This window comes from Xyrauchen texanus, chromosome 24 (assembly GCF_025860055.1).
Source record: "Xyrauchen texanus isolate HMW12.3.18 chromosome 24, RBS_HiC_50CHRs, whole genome shotgun sequence".
In the NCBI taxonomy this organism is placed as follows: domain Eukaryota; kingdom Metazoa; phylum Chordata; class Actinopteri; order Cypriniformes; family Catostomidae; genus Xyrauchen; species Xyrauchen texanus.
This window is the reverse complement of record NC_068299.1, coordinates 24709656-24732985: the sequence shown is the minus strand read 5'-3', so window position 1 is coordinate 24732985 and position 23330 is coordinate 24709656. Positions and strand designations below refer to the sequence as shown.

The window sequence follows — 23330 nt, the reverse complement described above, 5'->3', positions numbered from 1 at the left end:
TTATAACAGGTGACCAAAGAGATGCTCCTTTTGGACCTAATTAAGTGCACTTAAAATCCAGTCATGAGTCATCATGAGAAATACTGGACTAAAAAATATGCTTAGTTATAAATGCCATTAAAATACTTAACCTTCTGATGCATACATTTTTTAATTACTTTTACCTGAAAACAAGAATTTATTTAAATAATTTCCAATATTCTATCTATATCTATATATATATGATACACATCTGTCCATTATAACAGAAAAGGATGCTAAATATGCAAGATTTACTTGGTGCATCAACACTTTCGTTAGCAATATTGAATTTATTTAGTCATAAATAAAACTCACAAAACATATAAAGAGGACAGACATGTAGAATTATAGGTAAGTGTCAAAGGTAATCACCCATAGTTGTGATGCAACGTCACAACCTGAATTGTTAAAAAAAAAAATTTTAAAAGGGGGCCTGGGTAGCTCAGCGAGTATTGGCACTGACTACCACCCCTAGATTCTAACTAGTCGTGCGTTCAAATCCAGGGTGTGCTGAGTGACTCCAGCCGGGTCTCCTAAGCAATCAAATTGGCCCGGTTACTAGGGATGGTAGAGTCACATGGGGTAACCTCCTCGTGGTTGCGATTAGTGGTTCTCGCTCTCAATGGAGCGTGTGGCAAGTTGTGCATGGATCATGGAGTGTAGCATGAGCCTCCACATGAAAGGAGTCTCCATGGTGTCAAGCATAAAGAGCCACGTGATAAGATGCGTGGAATGACTGTTTCAGAAGCGGAGGCAACTGAGACTTGTCCTCCACCACCGGGATTGAGGGGAGTAACCACACCACCATGAGGACCTACTACGTAGTGGGAATTGGGCATTCCAAATTGGGAGAAAATGGGATAAAGAAAATTGGCTTTTAAAGATCTGACCACTATTTTGGACAGCATGTACTGTATCAGAGTTTATCTCAACATAAATAGATATGGAAAAAAGAAATGATCCCAAACAAAGCAATATTTCTTATGTAATATAACATCTAATAAAGTTTAATCTAGCCAGTGAAAAAGGACGAAAAGTGCCATTTTATTACGGATTTATTACATCAGAACGGTTTAATAAAAACAATGCACAATCCAATACTCATCCAACACAATTCAATTGAACATACACCAAAGCCATATCCCTTCACTGAAACTTAGTTCTGATGAGACTTCTGTAATACAAAGCAACATCCCAAATGCAAATATCGTACACTCATTTGGAATTCTCTCCCTGTGGTTTGTGTTAAGCGCTCAGGGCACATCAGGTTTCTTATTTTTCCATTTCTTTATTTGTGTCATATAAACAAACAGATTAGATAATAGAGACGAGGGAGTATGGGATTCATTTTGAAGTAGCTCATTAGCACGTGGCTAGCCTAGGATAATTAGGTTTAGTTTTTCCCCATGGCCTCTAGTCATATTGCAATGTGGCAGCTGCTTTTACAACCCCCCTCCTCTCTGGCTGATAAGTGGCTGTCAATCAAACAGGCTTGAGATTTGTGGGGTAACATCTGTGACTGTTGCTGCATCCTGATGGTTCTATAGCAACAGCATCCAATTGGTATAATTGTGTCAAATCATGAGCCTCCTCAGGCATCAAAATTATGATGTACTAGAAGATTTGAAACTACAGTAATAGAGAAAGAAATATCAAAAGAGCAATGTCTTCATGACAAAAACAGAAGGTTAATAATAATTTTAACTACACAAAACAGTCTATAAATAGCATTCAGTTTTCTTCCCACCAGAGTTCTGTGGTTAATTTAACTTCAAGCGTCATCATGATAAAAAATATAGAAACCATAGAGACCACCATCTCCCCTTCCCATTTCAATTCAAATTATTTTCTCTGCATACAGAACTCCCATACTTGACTGTTGAATTTCCATTACTTTTACTACCATGATGACTGATTTTGTAAATATTTTTATGGAGACTGCACTGTCAAAGAGCGATTTCTTCTTGGCAAAATATTTAAGCATAACAATTGTATATTCACTATAGAAATTTCCAGATTTTTTTCATTTGTAATATTTTTTCAGTACTGGAAATCACCCCCCCCCCCCCAAAGAAACTCCTAGATTCTCAAAGGTTTTCCAGCAACGTAAGAACCCTGTACATTTAGAACTCTGTAACTAAACCTTAAAACACATCAATACTTTTATTTCAATTAAAATCCTGTCATCTTTCACAAATCACAACATTACTTTATTGAATGTTTTGAAAACTAAAGTTACAGCAGGTTAAAGGTGAAACTAAATAAAAGAACAGCATCTTAAAAAGAACAGAATGTATGAGGTTAAATAAGGGAGTCATCAGACATGAAAAACATAATACATATTCAATACAAAACCAATAATATTATTTACGGCTTTATACGTGAGAAATTTGACTAAAGTCCAAAAAACATTTCTAACATTAGAAATTTGAGTAATTGCATCTTTTCAGCATGGAAGCTTTATGGCAAAATCTTCAATTGTCATAATCAAATACTTAAAAGAATATTCCATATTCAATATAAGTTAATCTCAGTCATAAGCATTTGTGGCATAATATTGATTACCACTAATTTCGACTCATCTGTCCATTTCTTTCAAAAAAGCAAAAATCGAGGTTACAGTAAGGCAGTTACATACAATTTTTGGAGGGTTTAAAAGCAGAAATGTGAAGCTTATAATTTTATAAAAGCACTTACTGTTAAAACTCATGTATTATTTGAGCTGTAAAGTTGTTTAAATTGTTAAAGTTGTCTATTTGAGACCTGGGTACAGAGAAATAAATGGAAAAGGTTCATTACATTTTACAGTCGTTTTAGGGTTTGTTGACATTACATCATCATGGTATAGTGAAGTTGTAAAATTGGCTTTAACTTTACACAGAAGAGGTTAGTAAGTGATTTTATCACACTAAAATCATGTTAACATGCATATTGTTTATGTCTTGTGTCTATACTTTTGAAACAGTGAGTATTTTACATTCAAAAATTGGCCCCCGTTCACTTCCATTGTACGTGCCTCACTGGAACCCAGATTTTTGCTTTTTTTTTTAAAGAAAACAAGGAGCAAGTCAAAATAAATTATGCCACAAATGCTGTCTATTGAGCTTAACTTATACTGAACACAAAAAATTCCTTAAACAAAATATTAAATAGTCATAACATAAAAGCAGATATGACAAATGGTCCATTGTCTATTAGTCCATATTCAGTATGCTTTTGCTATTTAAATAACTAATGGAGAACCCTTATGAGGTCGAGACTGATCCGATTCCGTTGAAGATCCACATTTAGAACACGCACCTCTACACGTTCACCTGGACCAAGAGCTAGGCTTCGTCGCCTCTGGTCAACAGGAAGTTTATCGGGAGTGATGTAACGCTTTGGGATAAGACCAGAACGCCCAACTCCAATGTCCACAAAGGCTCCAAATAAAGCAGTGTTTGTTACACGCCCTGTTAGAACCATGTCCTCACGCAGGTCACTCATGGAAACAATTTCTCGCTTGAAGTCGGCCTGCTCAAAATCTACATTGAGGATGATAAAAAAAAGATAATAATTATGAAAGGAAAGAAGGACAGAAAAAATTAAACATAAGGAAAGAGAATGTTCAAACAGATTTTTGCCTTTTTCCAAAGACCAAGACTGACATTAACCTCCTTCCACATAATCATTAAGCGCTCTGCTTAAAAGAGCAAAACTGATCCAAGACCTCCAAAGCTAGACATTAGGAATAAGCTTAGGTTAAATGATTTAAAACAAACCGAATTACGAGGCCTCTCAAACCTCTTCTTTCAGAGTCCATTTTGTCTGTTTTGGGAGATTTTCTTTGGGAGGTGCTCTCTACATAAACATGGCCTCTCAGCAGGATCTGGAGTCCAGGAAACATTCATCTCTGATTATTCTTATCCGGGACACCTTACCTAGAGTACGGCTCACATGGTAGTTATTTATACAGCTGGCTACAGAGCAGGACCCATCAGGCTTCCAACAAGGGGAAGTGAGCTTGCAGACTTCTGACGAGAATGCTAGTGTCCCATCTAGTGCACAACAGTGACATCTCATCTTCTGATGCACATGGCAACCATCGCTGGCAAATGGTCTCCATCAATGATGTATTATCAGGAACACACAATGCACTCATTTGGAAAAACAACCTATTCAGATATGATCAAACTGTGTTTTGGGGAACTTTTTGCATTACACTGAACTAACCACACAAAAATTATTGATCAATTAATTCTTAAAATATGTACAAAAAAATACAAATTTCACAACCACAGTTCCATTGTAAATTCAACTTTAATAAACAGTGCCATGACCATCCTTCCAAGAAAAGAAATATAACTCCCTCCTGTTACTAAAGAAAACCTTCTCTCTACAGATAATGAACTCTGTTCCTAAACCCTTAAAACACATCAGGAAATTAATCTCAATTATAATCCTGTCATATGTAATGAAACATAACATTTAGTATCAACACCCGCAGAAGGAAAACAAAGTCTTCTCAGATATCTGAACTTAACTTTAAAACCAGAAGAGGCGTTTGTTGTTTGGTAGTTTTTATTCACACTGAGAGAGTCACTAGGGGATTTTACAACTGGGGATCAAGGCTGCTCTGCTTTCTCTTTTAAGCAGCGTTCTCTCTCATTAATGATATACTGGATCTGTCAGCAGGTCTGCTTTAATAATGTGGGTCTTCCCCCAAATTTCGCGGCAAGACTTCAAAAGCCTGGAGTGCTGCCCAGTCATCTCACAGACAAGAGACTGTCTCAGGGGAGACGGGAGGGAGGGGACAAAAAAAAAAAAAAAAAAAGAGTAAAAGAAAAAGAAAGAAATGCCTGATGATCTGTATGTGTTGCTGTCATGTTGGGAAAGTACTTGGTTTGTCAACTTTGTTTTTGTGTTATTATGGTGATTTGTGTATTAACCAGAGGGACAGTAAGCTACTGTTATGCAATGTTGCCACAGGCTATGATACTAAACCGCAATGCAGAAATTATTTCATGCACTAGTTTTCTCTGCCAGTCTGTTTTTGTACAGTAGTTGCAACCATTCATGTAGATGGTGTTGTACAAATGTACATTCTAAAATAAGTTGTACTTAAAAAACAAAGGCTATACTGTCCTTATAAGGAAAGTAAACAGACCCTGTTTAAGCCATGTATTGCAATCTGTCTTGATGGATAGTTCATAGAGCTAAATCCTAGGAATGTCATATAATATCGATACATCGATTATTGATAGGCAAGTTATCGAGGCATATACGTTTGAGGCAACAATATATTAACATTAGCTGAAATTTCAATTAGAAGCCTAATTTGTGTGCTTTTCAATTCACTGTCAGTTGGCCTTCTGTTTAATGTAGTCTGGCATAATAGCTTGGGGAACTATATAACATTTCAGTCGCACACCAGGTGAGAATCGTTGCGTCTCTGGTAGGAGAAGGCACATGTATCACACACAGGACGCATCGATGCAAAGTTGTGAATCTAGTCACCTTACACACAAAAGTTAAAGTTTTTGTACATCTTCAAGAATGAACAAAGTGGGATTAATAAGTTTGCAGGTTTGTGTATGAAATAAAAGAATTAGGACATTTATTATGCAATTTCTCTTTATGTAACCTTGAATGGATTTCATTCAAGCTGTCAAACCAAAAAAAGATGTACTTGTAACTGAAAATACATTGTGTAGGCTATATGAAAGATGAATATACACAATATTTCATGCAGTGATGGCTAGAGTAAATAATGTATGTCCTTTGATAATGATTTGGGTCAAATTTAATTGAAAACAATACGAGTTGCACTCTGTGGTGCAGCAGAATTTTGTGCAATGAGTAGTCTTATTTATATCTGAAAAATAGATAATTTTTGCACTGTATCAACATGCAGTATAACACAATGACATAGGGAGTGATGGATTTAGTCACAAAATTAGCACCCCTGCCCTCAAAATCCAACCACAAGTGGTCATAGGAGATGCATGTGAGATGCATGTTACTACCAGGTGTAAACAGGGATGTCTCTCAACTGACCATTTGTGAGCGGATCACCCGTGTCAGATCTTAACTGCAGGTGTTAACAGGGTCATAATGTGGGCATGTCACACATTGATTCTTACCCTGACGAATGTCAAAGCCAGGTGGCTGAGTGAGTCCGTCCACAATGAGTTGTAGAGTCTCAGGTGTGGTGTCCAGAGATTTGGCCAAAACATCCAGACTACTGCTCTTAACACTGCTTTCAACCCTCTGCCTCAGCACAACACTGCCCATCTGATCCAAACTGCTTTCTATTTGAGACAAGAACCTGGATACAGAGAGAACTTTCAATTAATATCCTGGCAAGTGGAGAAATAAATGGAAAAGGTTCATTCAATACGTATATGCAGTTTGTCGGAACATTTCATATAAAACCTTCTGTAACCTTCTTAACCTATTCACAGAAACACTTCACATAGAAACACACACTTAATTCAGAAGCTACTAAAGTAAGGCAGTGAGGTCTTCTGAGGTCCATGAGAGATGTTGTCTTAATGAATGGCTTTTTAATAGCCCTTCCTGGTGCACGTGGAGGAACTCCCCCGACACCAGCAAAGAGCCTGAAGGCCAACAGTGGAGGAGAGGAGAGATGGGGGAGAGGAGGGAGATAGAGGAGGGGAGGGAAGGGGAGGGTGAGGTGAGGTGAGACTAATTATGCCCTAAATCTTGATTTCTAGAGTCCCAGATATGAAGACTGTCTCCCTTCATAAATCTAATCACTTTGTGAGTACCATACATTAAAGGAAAAGGTTAGAGCTGAGGCCTGAGCAGTAAAGCAGAAACAGTCTCATACAGACCAAACACGTCCAGCAAAAAGATCCAGACAGGGCCAATTACTTGGCACAAAACATAAGCTCTGGCTCAGGATGAGTCATATTCATACTATATATTCATGAACGTGACCTATAACACTGATGCAATGCTTAGACTGGGAGATGTTTCATGAGCCACTGTCTGAAGCATGGGCTCAGGATGGAGTTCACCAAAATTACCTGCCATAAGCTTCCAGTTGGACAGCGATGCTCAACACTGAATGATATCATCTTGGTCAAAGGAGGGACAACACTCTTAAAAAAATTAACTACATAGAAAATGAATTAACCACAATCAAAGGACAATGCATCTAATCAAAAGCATCACCATCACAACTGCATTATGTCCCGCATATTTCTCCAGCAACTTTTAACAACCAACTGAACATGATTATCATCTAAAATGTATTTTAGCTTCATAATGCAAATGTATATTTTCTGAAGAAGCAGTAAATGTGATCCGAGGTAAAGAAGGTTAGATTTAAAATATTAAAATTTTTCAAAAACTCTTATTCTGAAAGTGAACTCAGCATTGGAAAAATAGTTCTGATAGTTTATAGTCTTGAAAAAGTGCAGAACATTCTGAGAACGTCATTCAGCCGACTTTATTCATCTACAGAATAGGGTAAAGCTAATTTAAGTTTGAGTAAAGAAAAGGCATATATATGGTAATATATATATATATATATATATATATATATAGTTCTGTGCAAAAAAAAGTTTTAGACACTTGTAAAAAAAATTGCATAATGAGGATGTCTTCAAAAATGATTTCATAAACAGTTTTCATTTATCAATTAACATCATAAAAAGTCCAGTCAACATAATAAAGCTAATTGAATATTTGGTGTGACAACCACCGGTTCTCCTAGGTACACCCGGACACTGTTTTTCTTGGTTATTGGCAGGTAGGATGTTCCAGGTGTCTTGGAGAATTCGCCACAGTTCTTCTATCTCTTCATGTAAGAATTATTAAGAAATAGACATTTACTGCCCTTATAAATGTAATACAATTCTTGAAAAAGGCATGTTTACACTGTCATATTAACAAGCAGTCAGCAGTGAAGTCTCACAAGCCTCAAGTACATTTTATAACACAGAAACAGTTTTTTAGATTATTTAGTAACAGTTATTTTTATTTCATTTTAAGTTGGATATGACCAAAGAAATCACTTGCAGTAGATCACAGTGGATGTGCTGTGTTTTTTACACTGTAGATTCAAAAGTACTGGCTCAGAGTCATTCGTTTGGGAAGTGGACAACACTAGTCACACTATGGCTACTTTCACACAGTCAGTGTTTGGGACCGACAACCATATTTACTTATAGGTGTGAGTCTTGAAATTTCCCATTCATACAACAGCTTTCAGTAGCAGTTCGAATACTGTCTGTATGAATGAACAACCAAAGTCACAACTGTATTCCAACAGCTGTAACCATATTGACAGTGACTATAACACCAGCATGTCTTATCACAACTGACGCCGCATTATTAAATAACGTGTCCAATCATGGCGCAAGTTCATCCATCAGATCATAATTATCTGAAAGTGGCACTGAATTATTTTTTAAAGAGTGCACTCAGCATTTATGTCGCATGGCTCGTGCCCAGGAGCAGCTATGGTGGAAGACAGCGGCAGGATCTCCGGATGACAGACAGCTCATTTCCACAAGTTAACGAAACCCCACATAAAACACACGAGACATGCATGTACAGTGCAGCGTGTCTCTCACATTATATGACATGACAGACAACTAGTTGTCCAGTATTAAAAAAAAATGGAACCGATTCTGAACAAGAACCAGTTGTCAGTTCTCACCCCATACACCATTCTCATTAAACTGACCAAGTGTTAAAGATCCATAAAGCAAAAAGCTTCAGACTTCAAGGCTTTTAACAACTATCAGACAAGGCTTTCATCATGTGGACATGCAAAAGTGTGTCTTGACAAATGTACTTTTCTAGGTGTAAAAGTAAATTAATAAAAATATACGTAACAAAGGCCAGTCTATTGTCTCTTACAGTGCCTTCGTAAAATCACCAAGCAAACGGTAAAATATTCTCTCATATCAGAGCACAATGCAAATGGGTGGAATATCTTATACAGGGACACACATGTGTCCTGGAGTGTTCAACAAGCCAGTATCAAGGACACAGAGAGAGGGGCCAAGCTGTCCAGAGGTGGCTGAGGAATGCTGCGGTCCAGGGTATTACTGGAATGTGAGTTTTGGCAACAGGAGGGGGTGGACCTGCTGAGCTAGCTTGCTGATAGATGGCCATCGCCGTGACAGCCTGACGCCAACCAGCCAGCGCAGCTGTCCTCTGTATGAGTGACAGGGCAGGTGGGTTCAAGCCCCTCCCATTTCCTGCTGCAGATAGGGGGCTTGACAGCAACAGTGGAAAGCAAATCTGTTCACACTCACTCTTTTGTATATACCCAGACACTATTGCACTGTCCCAAGCTTGCACACATTTGCATACACTAATACACAGATATAGAGAAAATTGTTCCTCCTTGACTCGCCCTCTTGAAAAAGTGTAAAATATGTTTGACAGGAGGGATGCTGGTGGGGTTATGCGTAACTCTAAACTCTGTGTGTATACAAACATTGGTGCAGCTGTGACTGTCAATGCCATTTCTTTGACCCATATTCACAGACCAACCAGCCTGGTGTCATGAAATGTACGTGACCGTGGCAACATTTTTACAAACCAAAATTACGTGCCGTATTAAACATTTGGCTGCAGTTTCCCAGTGAACTGTCCAGCAGGGGGCATCAAAAGCAAATCAAATGATATCGTAATCAGACAAGGTTTATAAGATGAATATTAGATGGAGGTTTTAATGTATGGAAGCTCAAAGAGGCCTTGCGTTATTATTTTTCTGTCTCGTTTTCTCGACATAACTACGGTTGTTTTCTCGTGATCTCAACATAACAAAAAGTTGTTTTTGCCTTTAATTTTCTATACAGTTTTTAATTGACCTACAGGATTTACAGTTAAAATTTTATTACAAGGTATGAAGGACAATGAGAGATCCTTGGCAGAAAAGTACAATTTATTATATGTAAATGTAAAGTTATGTTAATTCATTACACTTTGGTTATAAAATATTCACCTGCCCTGTCCAAGAGTATTCTAGCCAGTCACCTTTCACATAGGCTAAATCAAACATATTAATAAACACCAGGCAGCACGTCACAAACACTTAATAAACGCTTTTTCATCAATAGAGTAAGACTCACTTTCTTCTGCACTCAACAGGAGTCAAGAAGTACATCTTTCTGTGCTTTCCGCAAAGTACCGTTATTACTGCAATATGCGCGCACTCAGATCTAAATCGTGGCTGGCTTGACCGCAGTCATGCAGACGTCTCGGTCCCTCAAGTTGGCTGGCAATGAAATTGACCAAATGTTCAGGGTCACTGTATTTTCTACGACAAAGTTATAGACGTAATAGTCTTCTTCTAAGGTGTCTGACACTAATCTGGAAGTTGTCAATGACAGAGAGACGTCAAGATCACGAGAAAACAACTTTTTGTTATGTCATGATCACAAGAAAACAAACTTAGTTATGTCGAGATCACGAGAAAACGAGACAGAAAAATAATAATAAGGCAAGGCCTCTTTGAGCTTCCGTATTAATGAGTAAAACATACTTTCCTAATCTAAAACTTTAGCCTAAACCTAACCAATAGTATCCTTAAAGATAAATGAGAGGTGAAAAAGGCATCCTAACCCTTAAACAACACCAGAACCTTACCAATAGTGTTTTAAAAGCAAATGTGAAAAGTACATTTTCTGAACCAACCACAAAATTTCATCTCGCTTCTATGACACTTTTGTGCTATGTGCCAACTTCTTTGCTTGTCTGGGCTCGAACCATGTGCTTCAGAGTCCAAAGTCCAACACGCTATCAGGTGTGCTACCGGAAGCGTAGAAATGTGTAGATTTTCATATGATGCATTACAGTAAAAGTGTTTTGATGTCATAAGATAGCAGTGTGTGAGTAACAGAGCAAAAAATATGTTTATAAAGTCATAGTCAGCAGTTCTCATGTACTCGTGATTTGTGTGAAGGTGAATAAAAAGCACAGTTGTTGTAGCACCTAGTGTTAATTTCACCAGGAAACTGCATCGAAACATAGAATTCAGCATGTACAACACAAGTTTGCAAAAATGTTGTTATAGTAACGTTCATTCTAGGAGACTAGGTTGGATCAACTGCCAAGCAATGAGTTGCAAGATTTTCCTTAATCTGATTTCATTACATTTACTCATCTTGGATAGGCATTATAAAATATAAAATAAATAAATGGTATATTCAGTTTAACAAGGCTTTCTAAATGCTTTGCATTCTGGATTTTTACATTTTCTTTAGAAAATGTGAATGGAGCCTGTTCTTGCGAAACATATTTCCACAATGTTAGAGCATTGCAATGTGGTTGCTAAGGTGATTTGATTTTTTTTTTTTTTGCACTTTGCTATGTGATTCCTAGGTGTTCAGGATGGTTGCTTATGGGGCCAAGTCAAAAGAGTCCACTCCAATGCGTGTAGGATATACTGGTCCCTAGATATGTGTGGCTTTAGGGTGTGGTCGATCGTTTGTCCGCATTAAGGGTGCACACACCTGATCACTATAATGTCTAACACCTGTTTCTGATTGCAGCAAGCACTGGGGAGAGCGATAAAAAGGGACCACGCTAGAGACAAGGGGAGAGAGAGCTACTAGAGAGAAAAGACTGTGTTAAAAAAGTGTGACCTGATCTTATGAGTGTATTGCTGAAAAGCCAATTTGAGTTTGTTTCATTAAAGTTCTACTTTTGAGTTGCAATCCCAAGTTTTCCATGTCCTATTTTCCCATCCTACGAACCTCTTACAATAGTATATCAATTGGGTTGTTTCCACCAGTTTTATTGGCAGCCAGGCAAAAATTCTAGGTCTGGTTGCTTAGTAATAGTGTACCTATCCTTATGAAGTTGCATGATTTGAGATATAGTTTGTGTCTCTAGCACAAACAGTGCAGGACGAAACACGCACAACATTTTAATAGTTAGGGTAAAGGGTTTGGAACTAACCTTTGCAGGCCTTGGCAAGCACCACTAATTAGGTTACCAGTACATTAACAGTGCATTTATATTAGTGACCTGTGAAGATACTTGGACTGTAACAGTTCTCGGACATCGCTCAGAGCGAGTGCCGCATACTGGTAATATATGACAATAATGCACGTGAGGGTTTAAAACGAGCACACAAGTTCTTCTTGTTTCCTCATGTGGCTGTAATCTATCACAAGCATCAATAATGCGCTTTAATTAATGCCATTTACATAATACATTGATACATGATTTATCATTTACTCCGACATCACCCAGGGAAAGAGCCGCAAGTGAGCTGAAACTGCACACACTCCCTTCCGTTTTTAAGCAGGCATTGTGTGCTAATTCGGACAGACATGAAACAATAACTAAAGCACTTGGGGTGTTCATGTAGGATTTCCACGTATTATTAAAATTCTCGAGCAGCATTATCACAGCATCCCTTCTCGTATGCATTTTAATAGCAAGGTTATTCCTTTTATAGTGATGTACAGCTTCTGAATATTGAATATATGTTGAGATTAATTTTAAGTGCACTTTGTGTTGATACATGTAGCGTAATAGTGCAGTTATTAATTTAAAATGTTAAATTAGTAATTAGAGAAAATGTTTTTTTAGTTAAGGACCCTGATGAAAATGAACCATGGTTTTACTACAGTAATAATGTAGTAACCATGACTGCAGTCAACATGATTTTCTGAGCAGAAATCATGGTTTTGATTAAATTAACCATGGTTTTATAACAGTAATACTGTAGTTTCTATATAGTAATGATTTTACTATACATTGTAACCATGACAGTAACCATGTTTATATTGTGGTTACTATGATTTTACTACAAATGCCATGGTTAAACTATGGTTACTGTTGTAAAGCACTGATTGTTATTTAAGGGCAAACCTGTTGAAGTGTTTACCAAATAGATTATTCTCTGGATTTGGCAGTAATATTTTTTTGAACAAAGCAAATACCGAACCGTACCGAAACCCTAAAACTGTGATACAAACCGAACTGTGTGAAATTTGAACCGTTACACCCCCTAGAAGTTCAATCCTATGAGAACACTTTCATGGTCACTTTGAGTTGAAACAACACAAAGTTCTAAAGCAGGAATAGGTTTATTGAAATAACCACACTCTCTCTGTCTCTGGGTCTTTGAGTTATGAGGTGATGAAAATGCAAAGAGTAACAGACCCGCACACGCAATGCTGATGAATTCCAGCTTGTCTCTCAGGTCAATGTGGAAGCTTTGGTAAATCAACAAGTCAATCAAGAGATGTTGCATGTTTTGTGGCCTTGTAACAGCTACAATCTAGGCATATAGCATAGACTGTCAACATTTCAAAGCATCCGTTCTCTCTTTTAGACACATACTGTCCAATAGCCTACTACCTATCATCCTCCATTGGTTTTTCTTCCAAAGATTTCCATGATGTTAGGGACACTGTGCCTCTCTCCAGCTGTCCCCCTCCAGAGAACGAGAGAGAGAGAGAGAGAGAGAGAGAGAGAGAGAGAGAGAAAAGGAGGGTGCAGAGCTGAATTCTGAGTGATTTATGAACAGCTACAGTGCGAGTGTGGCAGTGGCAGGCAATTGGCCCATTGGCTCAGGTTTCTGGAGGGTGTCTCAGCTGGGCTTATTTTTCCCTCTGGTGTGTTACTGTTTAGGGAGTACCAAGGCTCCTGCTCTTTTGGATCCAGGAGGGTTGAGTCAACCTTATCCCCTGGACATAATGAAAAGCAGCACCGGTGAGGAGCAATGCAAAGGAGGCCACTGGTCCACACACACCGAAAGCTACTGGGTGGGCCCAAAAATAGAGTTTTTCAATTCTATATCACAGGGTAATGTAAGAGGTGAGGTATTAGTGACATTTCTAGTCTCAGCTGATTAAGAACCTGACAAACAATTTTGCTCAGAAAAAGTATTTTTATACCCAAAGTTGCATGGTATAAAAGTAGAAAAATTACCAATGAGTTGAGTTGCGTTCAACTCAGAACTGTTCACGTCCTCATACTCAGAAACTATTTGTTTCTATGGGAAAGCCCATAATGCCAAAATGGATCAATGTGTGGCTTTGTTGTTGATGATGAACAAACTACTAAAATCATTACCATAATTTGATTAGTTAAATTTCAGTCTGTCTTAAACAGTAATTCATGTTTTTTCAATTTTAAGTAAAATCCCAGGAGATCATCAGTTACAGAAATACTCAAATCAGCCCATCTGGCACTAACAATCATCCATGCAATTATCTAATCAGCCAATCATGTGGCAGCAGTGCAGAACATAAAATCCTGCAGATATGAGTCAGGAGCTTCAGTTAATGTTCACATCAACCATCAGAATGGTGGAAAAATGTGATCTCAGTGATTTGAAGTGTGGCATATTTGTTGGTGCCAGACGGGCTGGTTTGAGTATTTCTGTAACTGCTGGTCTCCTGGGACTTCAACACAAAACAGTCTCTAGAAATTACTCAGAATGGTGCCAAAAACAAAAAACATCCAGTGAGCGGCAGTTCTGTGGACAGAAACACCTTGTTGATGAGAGAATTCAATGGAGAATGGCCAGACTTGTTCGAACTTACCAAGTCTACGGTAACTCAGATAACAGCTCTGTACAATTGTAGTGAGAATGCTATTCTGAGATGTGATTATACTGTTGTGGCTGATCAGTGTATGTGGCTTGATTACAACTGTGCATGTAAACAAATTGATTGTAGAATTTGAGGACTGGACTTGTTTAGTATGATATTTGTGGACTGAGGAAAGAAAAGGGTAAGAAAACATGATACTGAAATTTTTTTAATTTGGGGTGTTTTTTTGTTGTTGTTGTTTTTGTTGTTGTTTTGCAATTATTCCACTGTATGTATGTAAGGTGAGATTTTAAATTAGAGCGTGAAAAAACACAGGCAGCACCAAAAAACTGCACCAGAGTTAAAGAGGTTGAATGACTTAATGTACTGTTATCGGTAAAATAAATTACATTTACTGGATTTTTTAAACCCATGTAAATATTCTGCATTGGTGACATGCTGTTGATTAACACAAACAATAATTTAGACTCACCCCTCAGTGTGTTTCAAATAAATGGGAAACGTTTTTATAGATAATACACAATGGAAGCAGGACAGGGCGTTTAAAAGGCACTTGAGCTGTAAAGTTTTCCAAATCATCCTTTTGAGGCAGAATTATATTAACATTAGGTTTGAAATAACCTGGAATATTCTAATAATCTATTCATACAAATGGTGATGTTTTTTAAATTGCTAACATATACAGAAGGGGGGTTCCAATAAGAATTAAAAGCAGCATTGTTTCTATGACTGATACTTAAATTCTATAGATGATCCAACAGGGGGTCAGCACTGCATATTGTGTATATGTATTTGTGTGTGTATGTTTGGGAAGTGATTTCAAGTGGTGGGACTAAGGGTATCAAGTTCATCACATTAGAGCAACATGATCCACCATTAACGTTTGCTGGCCCACGCTTCGCAAAGCGCTCGTCGCACAATAAAATCACTCACGAAATGGAGGTAGACAAGCTGCATGTATCACAGGCAAAATATGTGACTCATTTACAGACATAGTTTACCTAAAAATGACAATCTGTCATCATTTACTCACCCTCATATTATTCCAAACCTGTATGACATTTTTTATACAATGAAAGTGAACGGTGACTGTGGCTAACATTTCTGCCTAACATCTCATTTTGTGTTCCACAGAAGAAAAACAGTCATACAGGTTTCGAGAAAAACAAGAGGGTGATTACATTTCAGAATTTTCATTTTTGGGAGAACTAACGCTTTAATTTCTATTATCATTAACTGCTTTATTTAAGAGCTGGGATGAATGGAGCCACAAATGAGAGGAAGTGAAAAGGGAGATGGGATGTCTGTACCCAATAATATGCAGGGGGAAGAGATTAAGCTGGTGAAACAGAGGACAAGAGTGATGAACTCAGTGCAGAAATGGGTTACAGATTGTTGAGAATCTGTCAAGCTTGTCATCATCATTATAAAGCCATCTCTCAGTTGTACTGCTCGCATCATTAGCCTTATGATTCCAGCCCTAGCTGAAGCTTGTAACATTTTGTATACAATTTATTAGCAATACCCAGAATTCCTCCAAAACCCCCTAGAAACCCTTGTTTCAAGTCCGCTACATTAGCTTGGCACTACATTACCAACTCAGCACTGCTGGTGGCCATGTTTAATCAAAACCTGTTACTCCAAGAAAAATATGCCTAGGCTCATGATAACAATTGGAGTGGAGCAACATCCATTAGCACAGCATTTGGTAACGATAGAGTACGGTGATAATACAGGGGACTGCGAGGAAGGCATTTCTGCCTGGTTTAATCAGAAATGAAGCCTAACGGAGAGAAATGAAAACAAACAGAAGGAGTAGAGTCGGGAGGACATGACAGGGTGATTATTCCCCCACTCCATGCCCCTAAGTGGCTTTATTAGACCTCTGACCCCCACAGGCACCTCTGACGACAGATCAGACAGAGAATGGGTGGACAGACAAGTACACACTCACACATGGGTCACACATGCAGATGCACGCATGTATGTATGTATGTATAAGTACAGTTAAAGTCAGAAGTTTACATACATTTAGGTTGAAGTCATTAAAACTAATTTATTAACCACTCAACAAATGTAATATTTGCAAACTATAGTTTTGGCAAGTCGTTTAAGACATCTACTTCATGCATGTCATGAGAAATTTTTCCAACAATTGTTTACAGACAGATTGTTTCACTTTTAATTGACTATATCATAATATCAGTGGTTCAGAAATTTACATAAACTAAGTTAACTGTGCCCTCGAGCAGCTTGGAAAATTCCAGAAAATTATGTCAAGCCCTTTAGACAATTAACTTCTGATAGGAGGTGTACTGAATTGGAGCTGTACCTGTACTTTGCATAAAATCATGGGAAAATCAAAAGAAATCAGCCAAGACCTCAGATAAAAATTGTGGACCTCCACAAGTCTGGTTCATCCTTGGGAGCAATTTCCAAATGCATGAAGGTACCACGTACATCTGTACAAACAATAGTACCCAAGTATAAACACCATGGGACCCCACAGCCATCATACTGCTCAGGAAGGAGACATGTTCTGTTTCATAGAGATTAATGTAGTTTGGTGTGAAAAGTGCAAATCAATCACAGAACAACAGCAAAGGACCTTGTGAAGATGCTGGAGGAAAAAGGTAAACAAGTATCTATATCCACAGTTAAAAGAGTCCTATATAGACACAACCTGAAATCTGCTCTGCAAGGAAGAAGCCACTGCTCCAAAATCGGCATAAAAAAGTCAGACTACAGTTTGCAAGTGCACATGGTGACAAAGATCTTACTTTTTGGAGAAATGTCCTCTGGTCTGTTGAAACAAAAATGTAACTGTTTGGCCATAATGACCATTGTTATGTTTGAAGGAAAAAGGGTGAGGCTTGCAAGCTGAAGAACACCATCCCAACAGTGAAGCATGGGGGTGGCAGCATCATGTTGTGGGAGTACTTTGCTGCAGGAGGTACTGGTGCACTTCACAAAATAGATTGCAAAATAAGGAAAGGAAATTATGTGGATAAATTGAAGCAACATCTCAAGACATCAGCCAGGAAGTTAAAGCTTGGTTGCAAATGGGTCTTCCAAATGGACAATGACCCCAAGAATACTGCTAAAGTAAAGCATACTGCTTAAAATAAAGTAGTAATCCTAACTGACCTAAGACAGGGAATGTATTCTATGATTAAATGTCAGGAATTGTGAAAAACTGAGTTTAAATGTATTTGGCTAAGGTGAATGTTAACTCCTGACTTCAACTGTATATCAGCACACACGTCATTTCCGCGATACAGAAAACACAGGGAGATTTGCGGAATCCAGTCATAAAAATGGAATGAACTACAAAATGTTGAATGACACTGAATTTGACATATTTGGGATCAAATGAATGTAGAAATGCACAGTTAATGAAATTAAAATTGTGGTATATCACAGCGTGATGATTAAACCACAAAATGCTAAGATGTAATTAAATAAACGTACTGACTGCATGTGTACATTCAAAGTGAATGTGTGAAGCCAGCCACTCATAAACTGAAAAAACCACATCAAGAGCATCACATGAAATCTGTTCACCTCATTCACCTTGAAGCATGCAGCACAGACAGACTATACTGTATTATATAATTATAGTACATCTATTTAAAGTTGAATATTTCATAAGCTAGAGTGCTGTTGTACTGAATAAAAGTTTTCATCAATGCTTTCATTAATACAGTTATGCTCTGTTGTGCAACACTGTACTTGACAAAAATATAACAACATTTTTGTGCTTTGAATTGACCAGTGAGGATCTGTATGGAAGCACTTCATTTGATAAAAATAATGCAATGGTATGTTGAAAAGTACTTAAATCAAATGAGAGCAAAGAATTTGGGGAAAAATATATAAATGGCTTTCATTAGGCCCTACACACACATACACACAAACACACATGCAAAGTGACAAAAATAAAGTGAATTTGTCAAGCTGTGGCTCAGGTGGTAGAGCGGGTTGGCCGCTAATTGCAGGGTTGGCGGTTCGATTCCTGGCCCACATGTCTCCACAGGCTGAAGTGTCCTTCGGCAAGACACTGAACCCCAAGTTGCTCCCAATGGCAGGCTAGCGCCTTGCATGGTGACTCTGCTGTCATTTGTGTGTGTGTGTGTGAATGGGTGAATGATTCACAGTGTAAAGTGCTTTGAAAAACCACTAAGGTTTAAAAACCACTATATAGAAGGGCAGAACAAAAGCTGTGCTGCTTTGGGCGCTGTACATGCTAAAGAAAACTAAGAGCTGTTGGCACATGGTTAGTGGTATGTACAGATAGTCAACATTTGGTTAATGGTTCGATGTGCTACTATTCGAATACCAAAAACACTATTTTGTTATATTGCATGTGCAATCGAGGACTTCGACCCAACTCAAATTTGATGACTTGTGACAAACCATCAGGTTTTCTGTCCAGGTTTTGAGCCAGTTTGTCAAGTATAGGGCGAATTAGGGGCTGTTCATGCATGCTTTTGTGTGCATCTTTTTACTATGTAATGTTACACGTGCTGGACAGACGTGTTTGACTTTTGCACTGAAACTAACCGTTTTTTCTTTCAGCACCTTGTGCAGGATCGGCACGTTTTTAGGCCCCAAGTAAACCTAAAAATAAAACCTGTGTTGTGCGGTGTTCTGAAGTATCACAGGCTGCAAAGAGAGGACTTAATGTGACTGTTAAACCATTAAACATGATTTCAGGTTTTTTTTTAAAAACAACAACGTGCAAAGCAAAGTTTCACATTTACGTACAATAATTAGACAAGTTCAATGCCATATGATTTTAAACCATTTAAAAATCAAAGCACCCTGAAGAGGCTTCGCTTCATCACGGAAATGTAAACCTGCCGGGACAGAGCGCATATACAGGTAGTGACAGTTTGATTATTTTTGTTTGACTTTAATGTTAAATTTTATGATTTGATGATCTTTGTTTTGTGGTATTTTGGCTCAAAGCTCACTGTGCACTTTATTTGCTGCTATTTTGAGTTGTGTTCAAGGAAATTCCATTGCAATAAACATTCCTTATTTTTGCGTCCCAACAAAAAAATTATTAACCATTCGTGAAATCGTTGCAGATGTTAAAAACAGTCACCGCACACTTCCCTAATCCAGTTTAGAGTCTGACTTGAGTCATTTGTTCAAATACACACACAGTGATACAACTAAAACGAAAAAATGACATCTTTGGAGGAAGAGAAAAAAAATAATAGTCAGTGAATGAATGTCTTTTTTCTTAATTATCATTGCCATTCACCAATAAATCCCACAAATTCCACAGCAATGGGATGCCGTGCATACAGTTAAAAACCTCTTTCACATGTACACACTGATTTTGATTTAACTTGCAGCTGTCATGCAAGCAGGCACATCCAAACCACAGGGCATCTGCGCACACATCTTCTGGAAGCAACAAGCACAAGTGTCAGATTGGAGTAGTCTAAACAGACTTGAGCACCACAGCTGCAGGGAGAACTTCATTCACTGCCAGAGAGTCTTGAGCACACGCTGAATGTGCTTTTCATATAAGCGGCAGCAGCGTGCAGCACAGCTCTCTCACACTGAGCAACATAGGACCAGATGCTCCCACTTGATGTAAACACACACACATGCTACCACTTGGGTCAATCCTTAAACAGATCCAATGATCATCTGCAGTGGTAAAGTAGTAATATGATAGCTCAATGCCATGCTCTGTTCTCACCTCAGGGTGATACTGTACGATTCAGGGTGGATGCAGGTCTGGTCCAGTGGGTTAAACTGGTTAGGGATGCTAACAGAGGCCTTGACTTTTTTTTTCTCAACTGTCTGTTTCGGAGGAACTTCAAGGTCTTGGTTTCCTCCACAGCCGTAACTGCATAACCACAAATACAACATAGGAAACAACATAAGAAATTGTATTTAGCCATTTAAGAATCCTGTGGACAAGTGATGTACTACATTTAAGCAGAAAAGTATAGTTTAAAACAGATTTTCTGATTTAAATTCAAACGTACCTTCGTACAGTCTCTGGATTGACCCTTATGAAGCCAGCACACTGCTGAAAGCTCTTGGGACCGAGGCCTTTGACCAGTTTCAGCTGCTCTCTGTTGAAAAAAGGTCCATTCTTTTCTCTCCACTCCATTATACTGCGTGCTCGCCCTGCATTCAGACCTGCAACATGCCTGATGTCACAAAAAGCACAATTCACCAAACTTACTTCAACATCAAATAACTTTTACAATGCATTTTACAAGTTCTGACACCTCTTTTCTGAATTTACTGGAAGTTTTCAGTTTTTGTCCATTGGCTACTGTAGCTAGTTATTCTCTTTATGCAATTGCTATGAAGTCCAAGTGATTTCTATATACTCTGTCGAAAGCTTAACCTATAATACCTTCCTGCTTAACTGGCCAGTTCAATGCCTATTTGCTTTTGGAATTTTTCATTGCTTTATACTGTGCGTTAAACTCCTGCATTACAGTAACTACACATCCTGGATAAATAAAAAGAAACCTTTACTTTAGAAGTCCACCCATGGCTATGGAAATTCCTTTTCATACTGATGTAATCCTTACATATTCACAAATGAAAAGTCAGATATTAGTAAAAGTATTGAGAACATTTTCCAGAAGAATTACCAAATGGTTGCCTAAAATCTCAAAATCTTTTTGACCTTTTAATGCTAAACAGACAGGCATTGAGAAGTTTTTGTGACACGGTATAGGCAATTTGAAGTGGCAGCTCCCCCGAAAACAGCTATGTAAACATTGTATGTCATCACTTATAAATAAGGGCCGAATAATGCTGGAGCCACGAACAAGTCGTCTGGAGCTCTGGTACCGAGAGCTCATTTAAAGTCAGGTAAACAGATGACCTGTTCCCAGTCTACCAGCATTTAACCCTGCCTTGTAATGGCATCATACAGCTTTCCAGCTCAGAATACAGATGTACACTGGCGGCCAAAATTTTGGAATAAGGTACAGATTTTGCTCTTATGGAAAGAAATGTGTACTTTTTTCACCAAAGTGGCATTCAACTGATCACAATGTATAGTCAGGACATTAATAATGTGAACAATTAGAATTTTTTTTTTCAGAACTTCTTAAATTACTTCAAAGAGTTCTCATCAAAAAATCCTCCACGTGCAGCAATGACAGCTTTGCAGATTCTTGGCATTCTAGCTGTCAGTTTGTCCAGATACTCCGGTGACAATACACCCCACGCTTCCTGAGCACTTGCCAAAGATGTGGCTGTCTTGTCGGGCACTTCTCACACACCTTACAGTCTAGCTGATCCCACAAAAGCTCACTGGTGTTATGATCCATAACACTCTTTACCTATTATCTGTTGTCCAATGTCTGTGTTTCTTTGCCCACTGTAACCTTTACCTTTTGTTTTTCTGTTTCAAAAGTGTCTTTTTTTTTGCAATTCTTCCCATAAGGCCTGCACCCCGAGTCTTCTCTTTACTGTTGTACATGAAACTGGTGTTGAGCAGGTAGAATTCAATGAAGATGTCAACTGAGGTCATGTGAGGCATCTATTTCTCAAACTAGAGACTCTGATGTACTTATCCTCTTGTTTAGTTGCACATCTGGCCTTTCACATCTCTTTCTGTCCTTGTTAGAGCCAGTTGTCCTTTGTCTTTGAAGACTGTAGTGTACACCTTTGTATGAAATCTTCAGGTTTTTTCATTCCTCAAAACAACAATTAACTGACAAGTTTCTAGAGAAAGCTGTTTCTTTTTTGACATTTTTTTTTACCTATAAAGACATGCCAGTCGATTGCATACTGTGGCAACTCAAAAACAGACACAATGTTAAGCTACATTTAATGAACCAAATTACTTTCAACTGTGTTTGATATAATAACAAGTAATTTTCTAGTACCAAATTAGCAATTTAGCATGATTACTCAAGGATAAGGTGTTGGAATGATGGCTGCTGGAATGGGGCCGGTTTAGATTTGCTAAAAAAACACTTTTTTTTTTTTTCCAAATAGTGATGGTGCTGTTTTTTTACATCAGTAATGTCCTGACTATACTTTGTGATCAGTTGAATGCCACTTGGGTGAATTAAAGTACCAATTTCCTTCAGAAACATGAAAATTTTTACATTATTCCAAACTTATGGCCGCCACAGTGCATGTGTGTAAGTGTGCAATAATTTACAGGCACAAGCCTGAAAAGTTCAATATAGCAGTCTGATCTTTGACAAATGTGCGCACATTTCAGTCTAACAACAAAATATATCTGAATTAAGCATATTGATGAAAGGTGAATGTGTGTCTTCAAATATTTTTTTAACTCTCTTATGAACACACACTAATGTTAAGAGTAAGACTATCAAGAATGAGCGGCCGTTCAAAACACGTTATGTGCTAAAAAAAGCCAGGCACTGCACAAGTAAAACAGAAGGCAGGTGATATTAAAACTATTTTACGAGACACTAAAAAAAACAGTAAGATGTACTGCAACAGTCAAAGATGTCCTTCTAGCACATGTTTATCTATGGAAGAACAGTGCAGATGGATGCAAAAACACTTCGGTATGAATGGCCCCAAGGCCCTGTAAATAAATAATTCATATTTCTAAGGCACACCAAGTGGCATGCAGAAATGAATGTAATTTAATTCCGTAAATGTATTATTCAAAGTCATTGTTTTCTGTAAAGTAATTTGCAATCCTAAAAGGTATTAGACAGAGAAGCTAGTGGTTTTTCTTTCACTGTATAAACAATATATGTATAGATTACAGTGTTTCTGTATTCTGTAAGT

At 38.0% G+C, this 23330-nt stretch overlaps 1 protein-coding gene across 2 annotated transcripts in view; it reads right to left on the bottom strand.

The window, feature by feature from the left end:
- Window positions 1–1068: 1068 nt before the first annotated feature.
- Window positions 1069–23330, bottom strand: part of LOC127617874 (S1 RNA-binding domain-containing protein 1-like) — a 76028-nt gene continuing 53766 nt past the window's right edge. For both annotated transcript variants that reach the window (XM_052090009.1, XM_052090008.1), the window contains exons 18-21: window positions 20573–20740; window positions 20281–20430; window positions 6144–6328; window positions 1069–3545 (exon numbers count right to left, since the gene is read on the bottom strand). In XM_052090009.1, coding sequence (XP_051945969.1) covers window positions 3253–3545; window positions 6144–6328; window positions 20281–20430; window positions 20573–20740 — 796 coding nt within the window. In that variant the 3' untranslated portion in view covers window positions 1069–3252. The remainder of the gene's footprint in view (window positions 3546–6143; window positions 6329–20280; window positions 20431–20572; window positions 20741–23330) is intronic.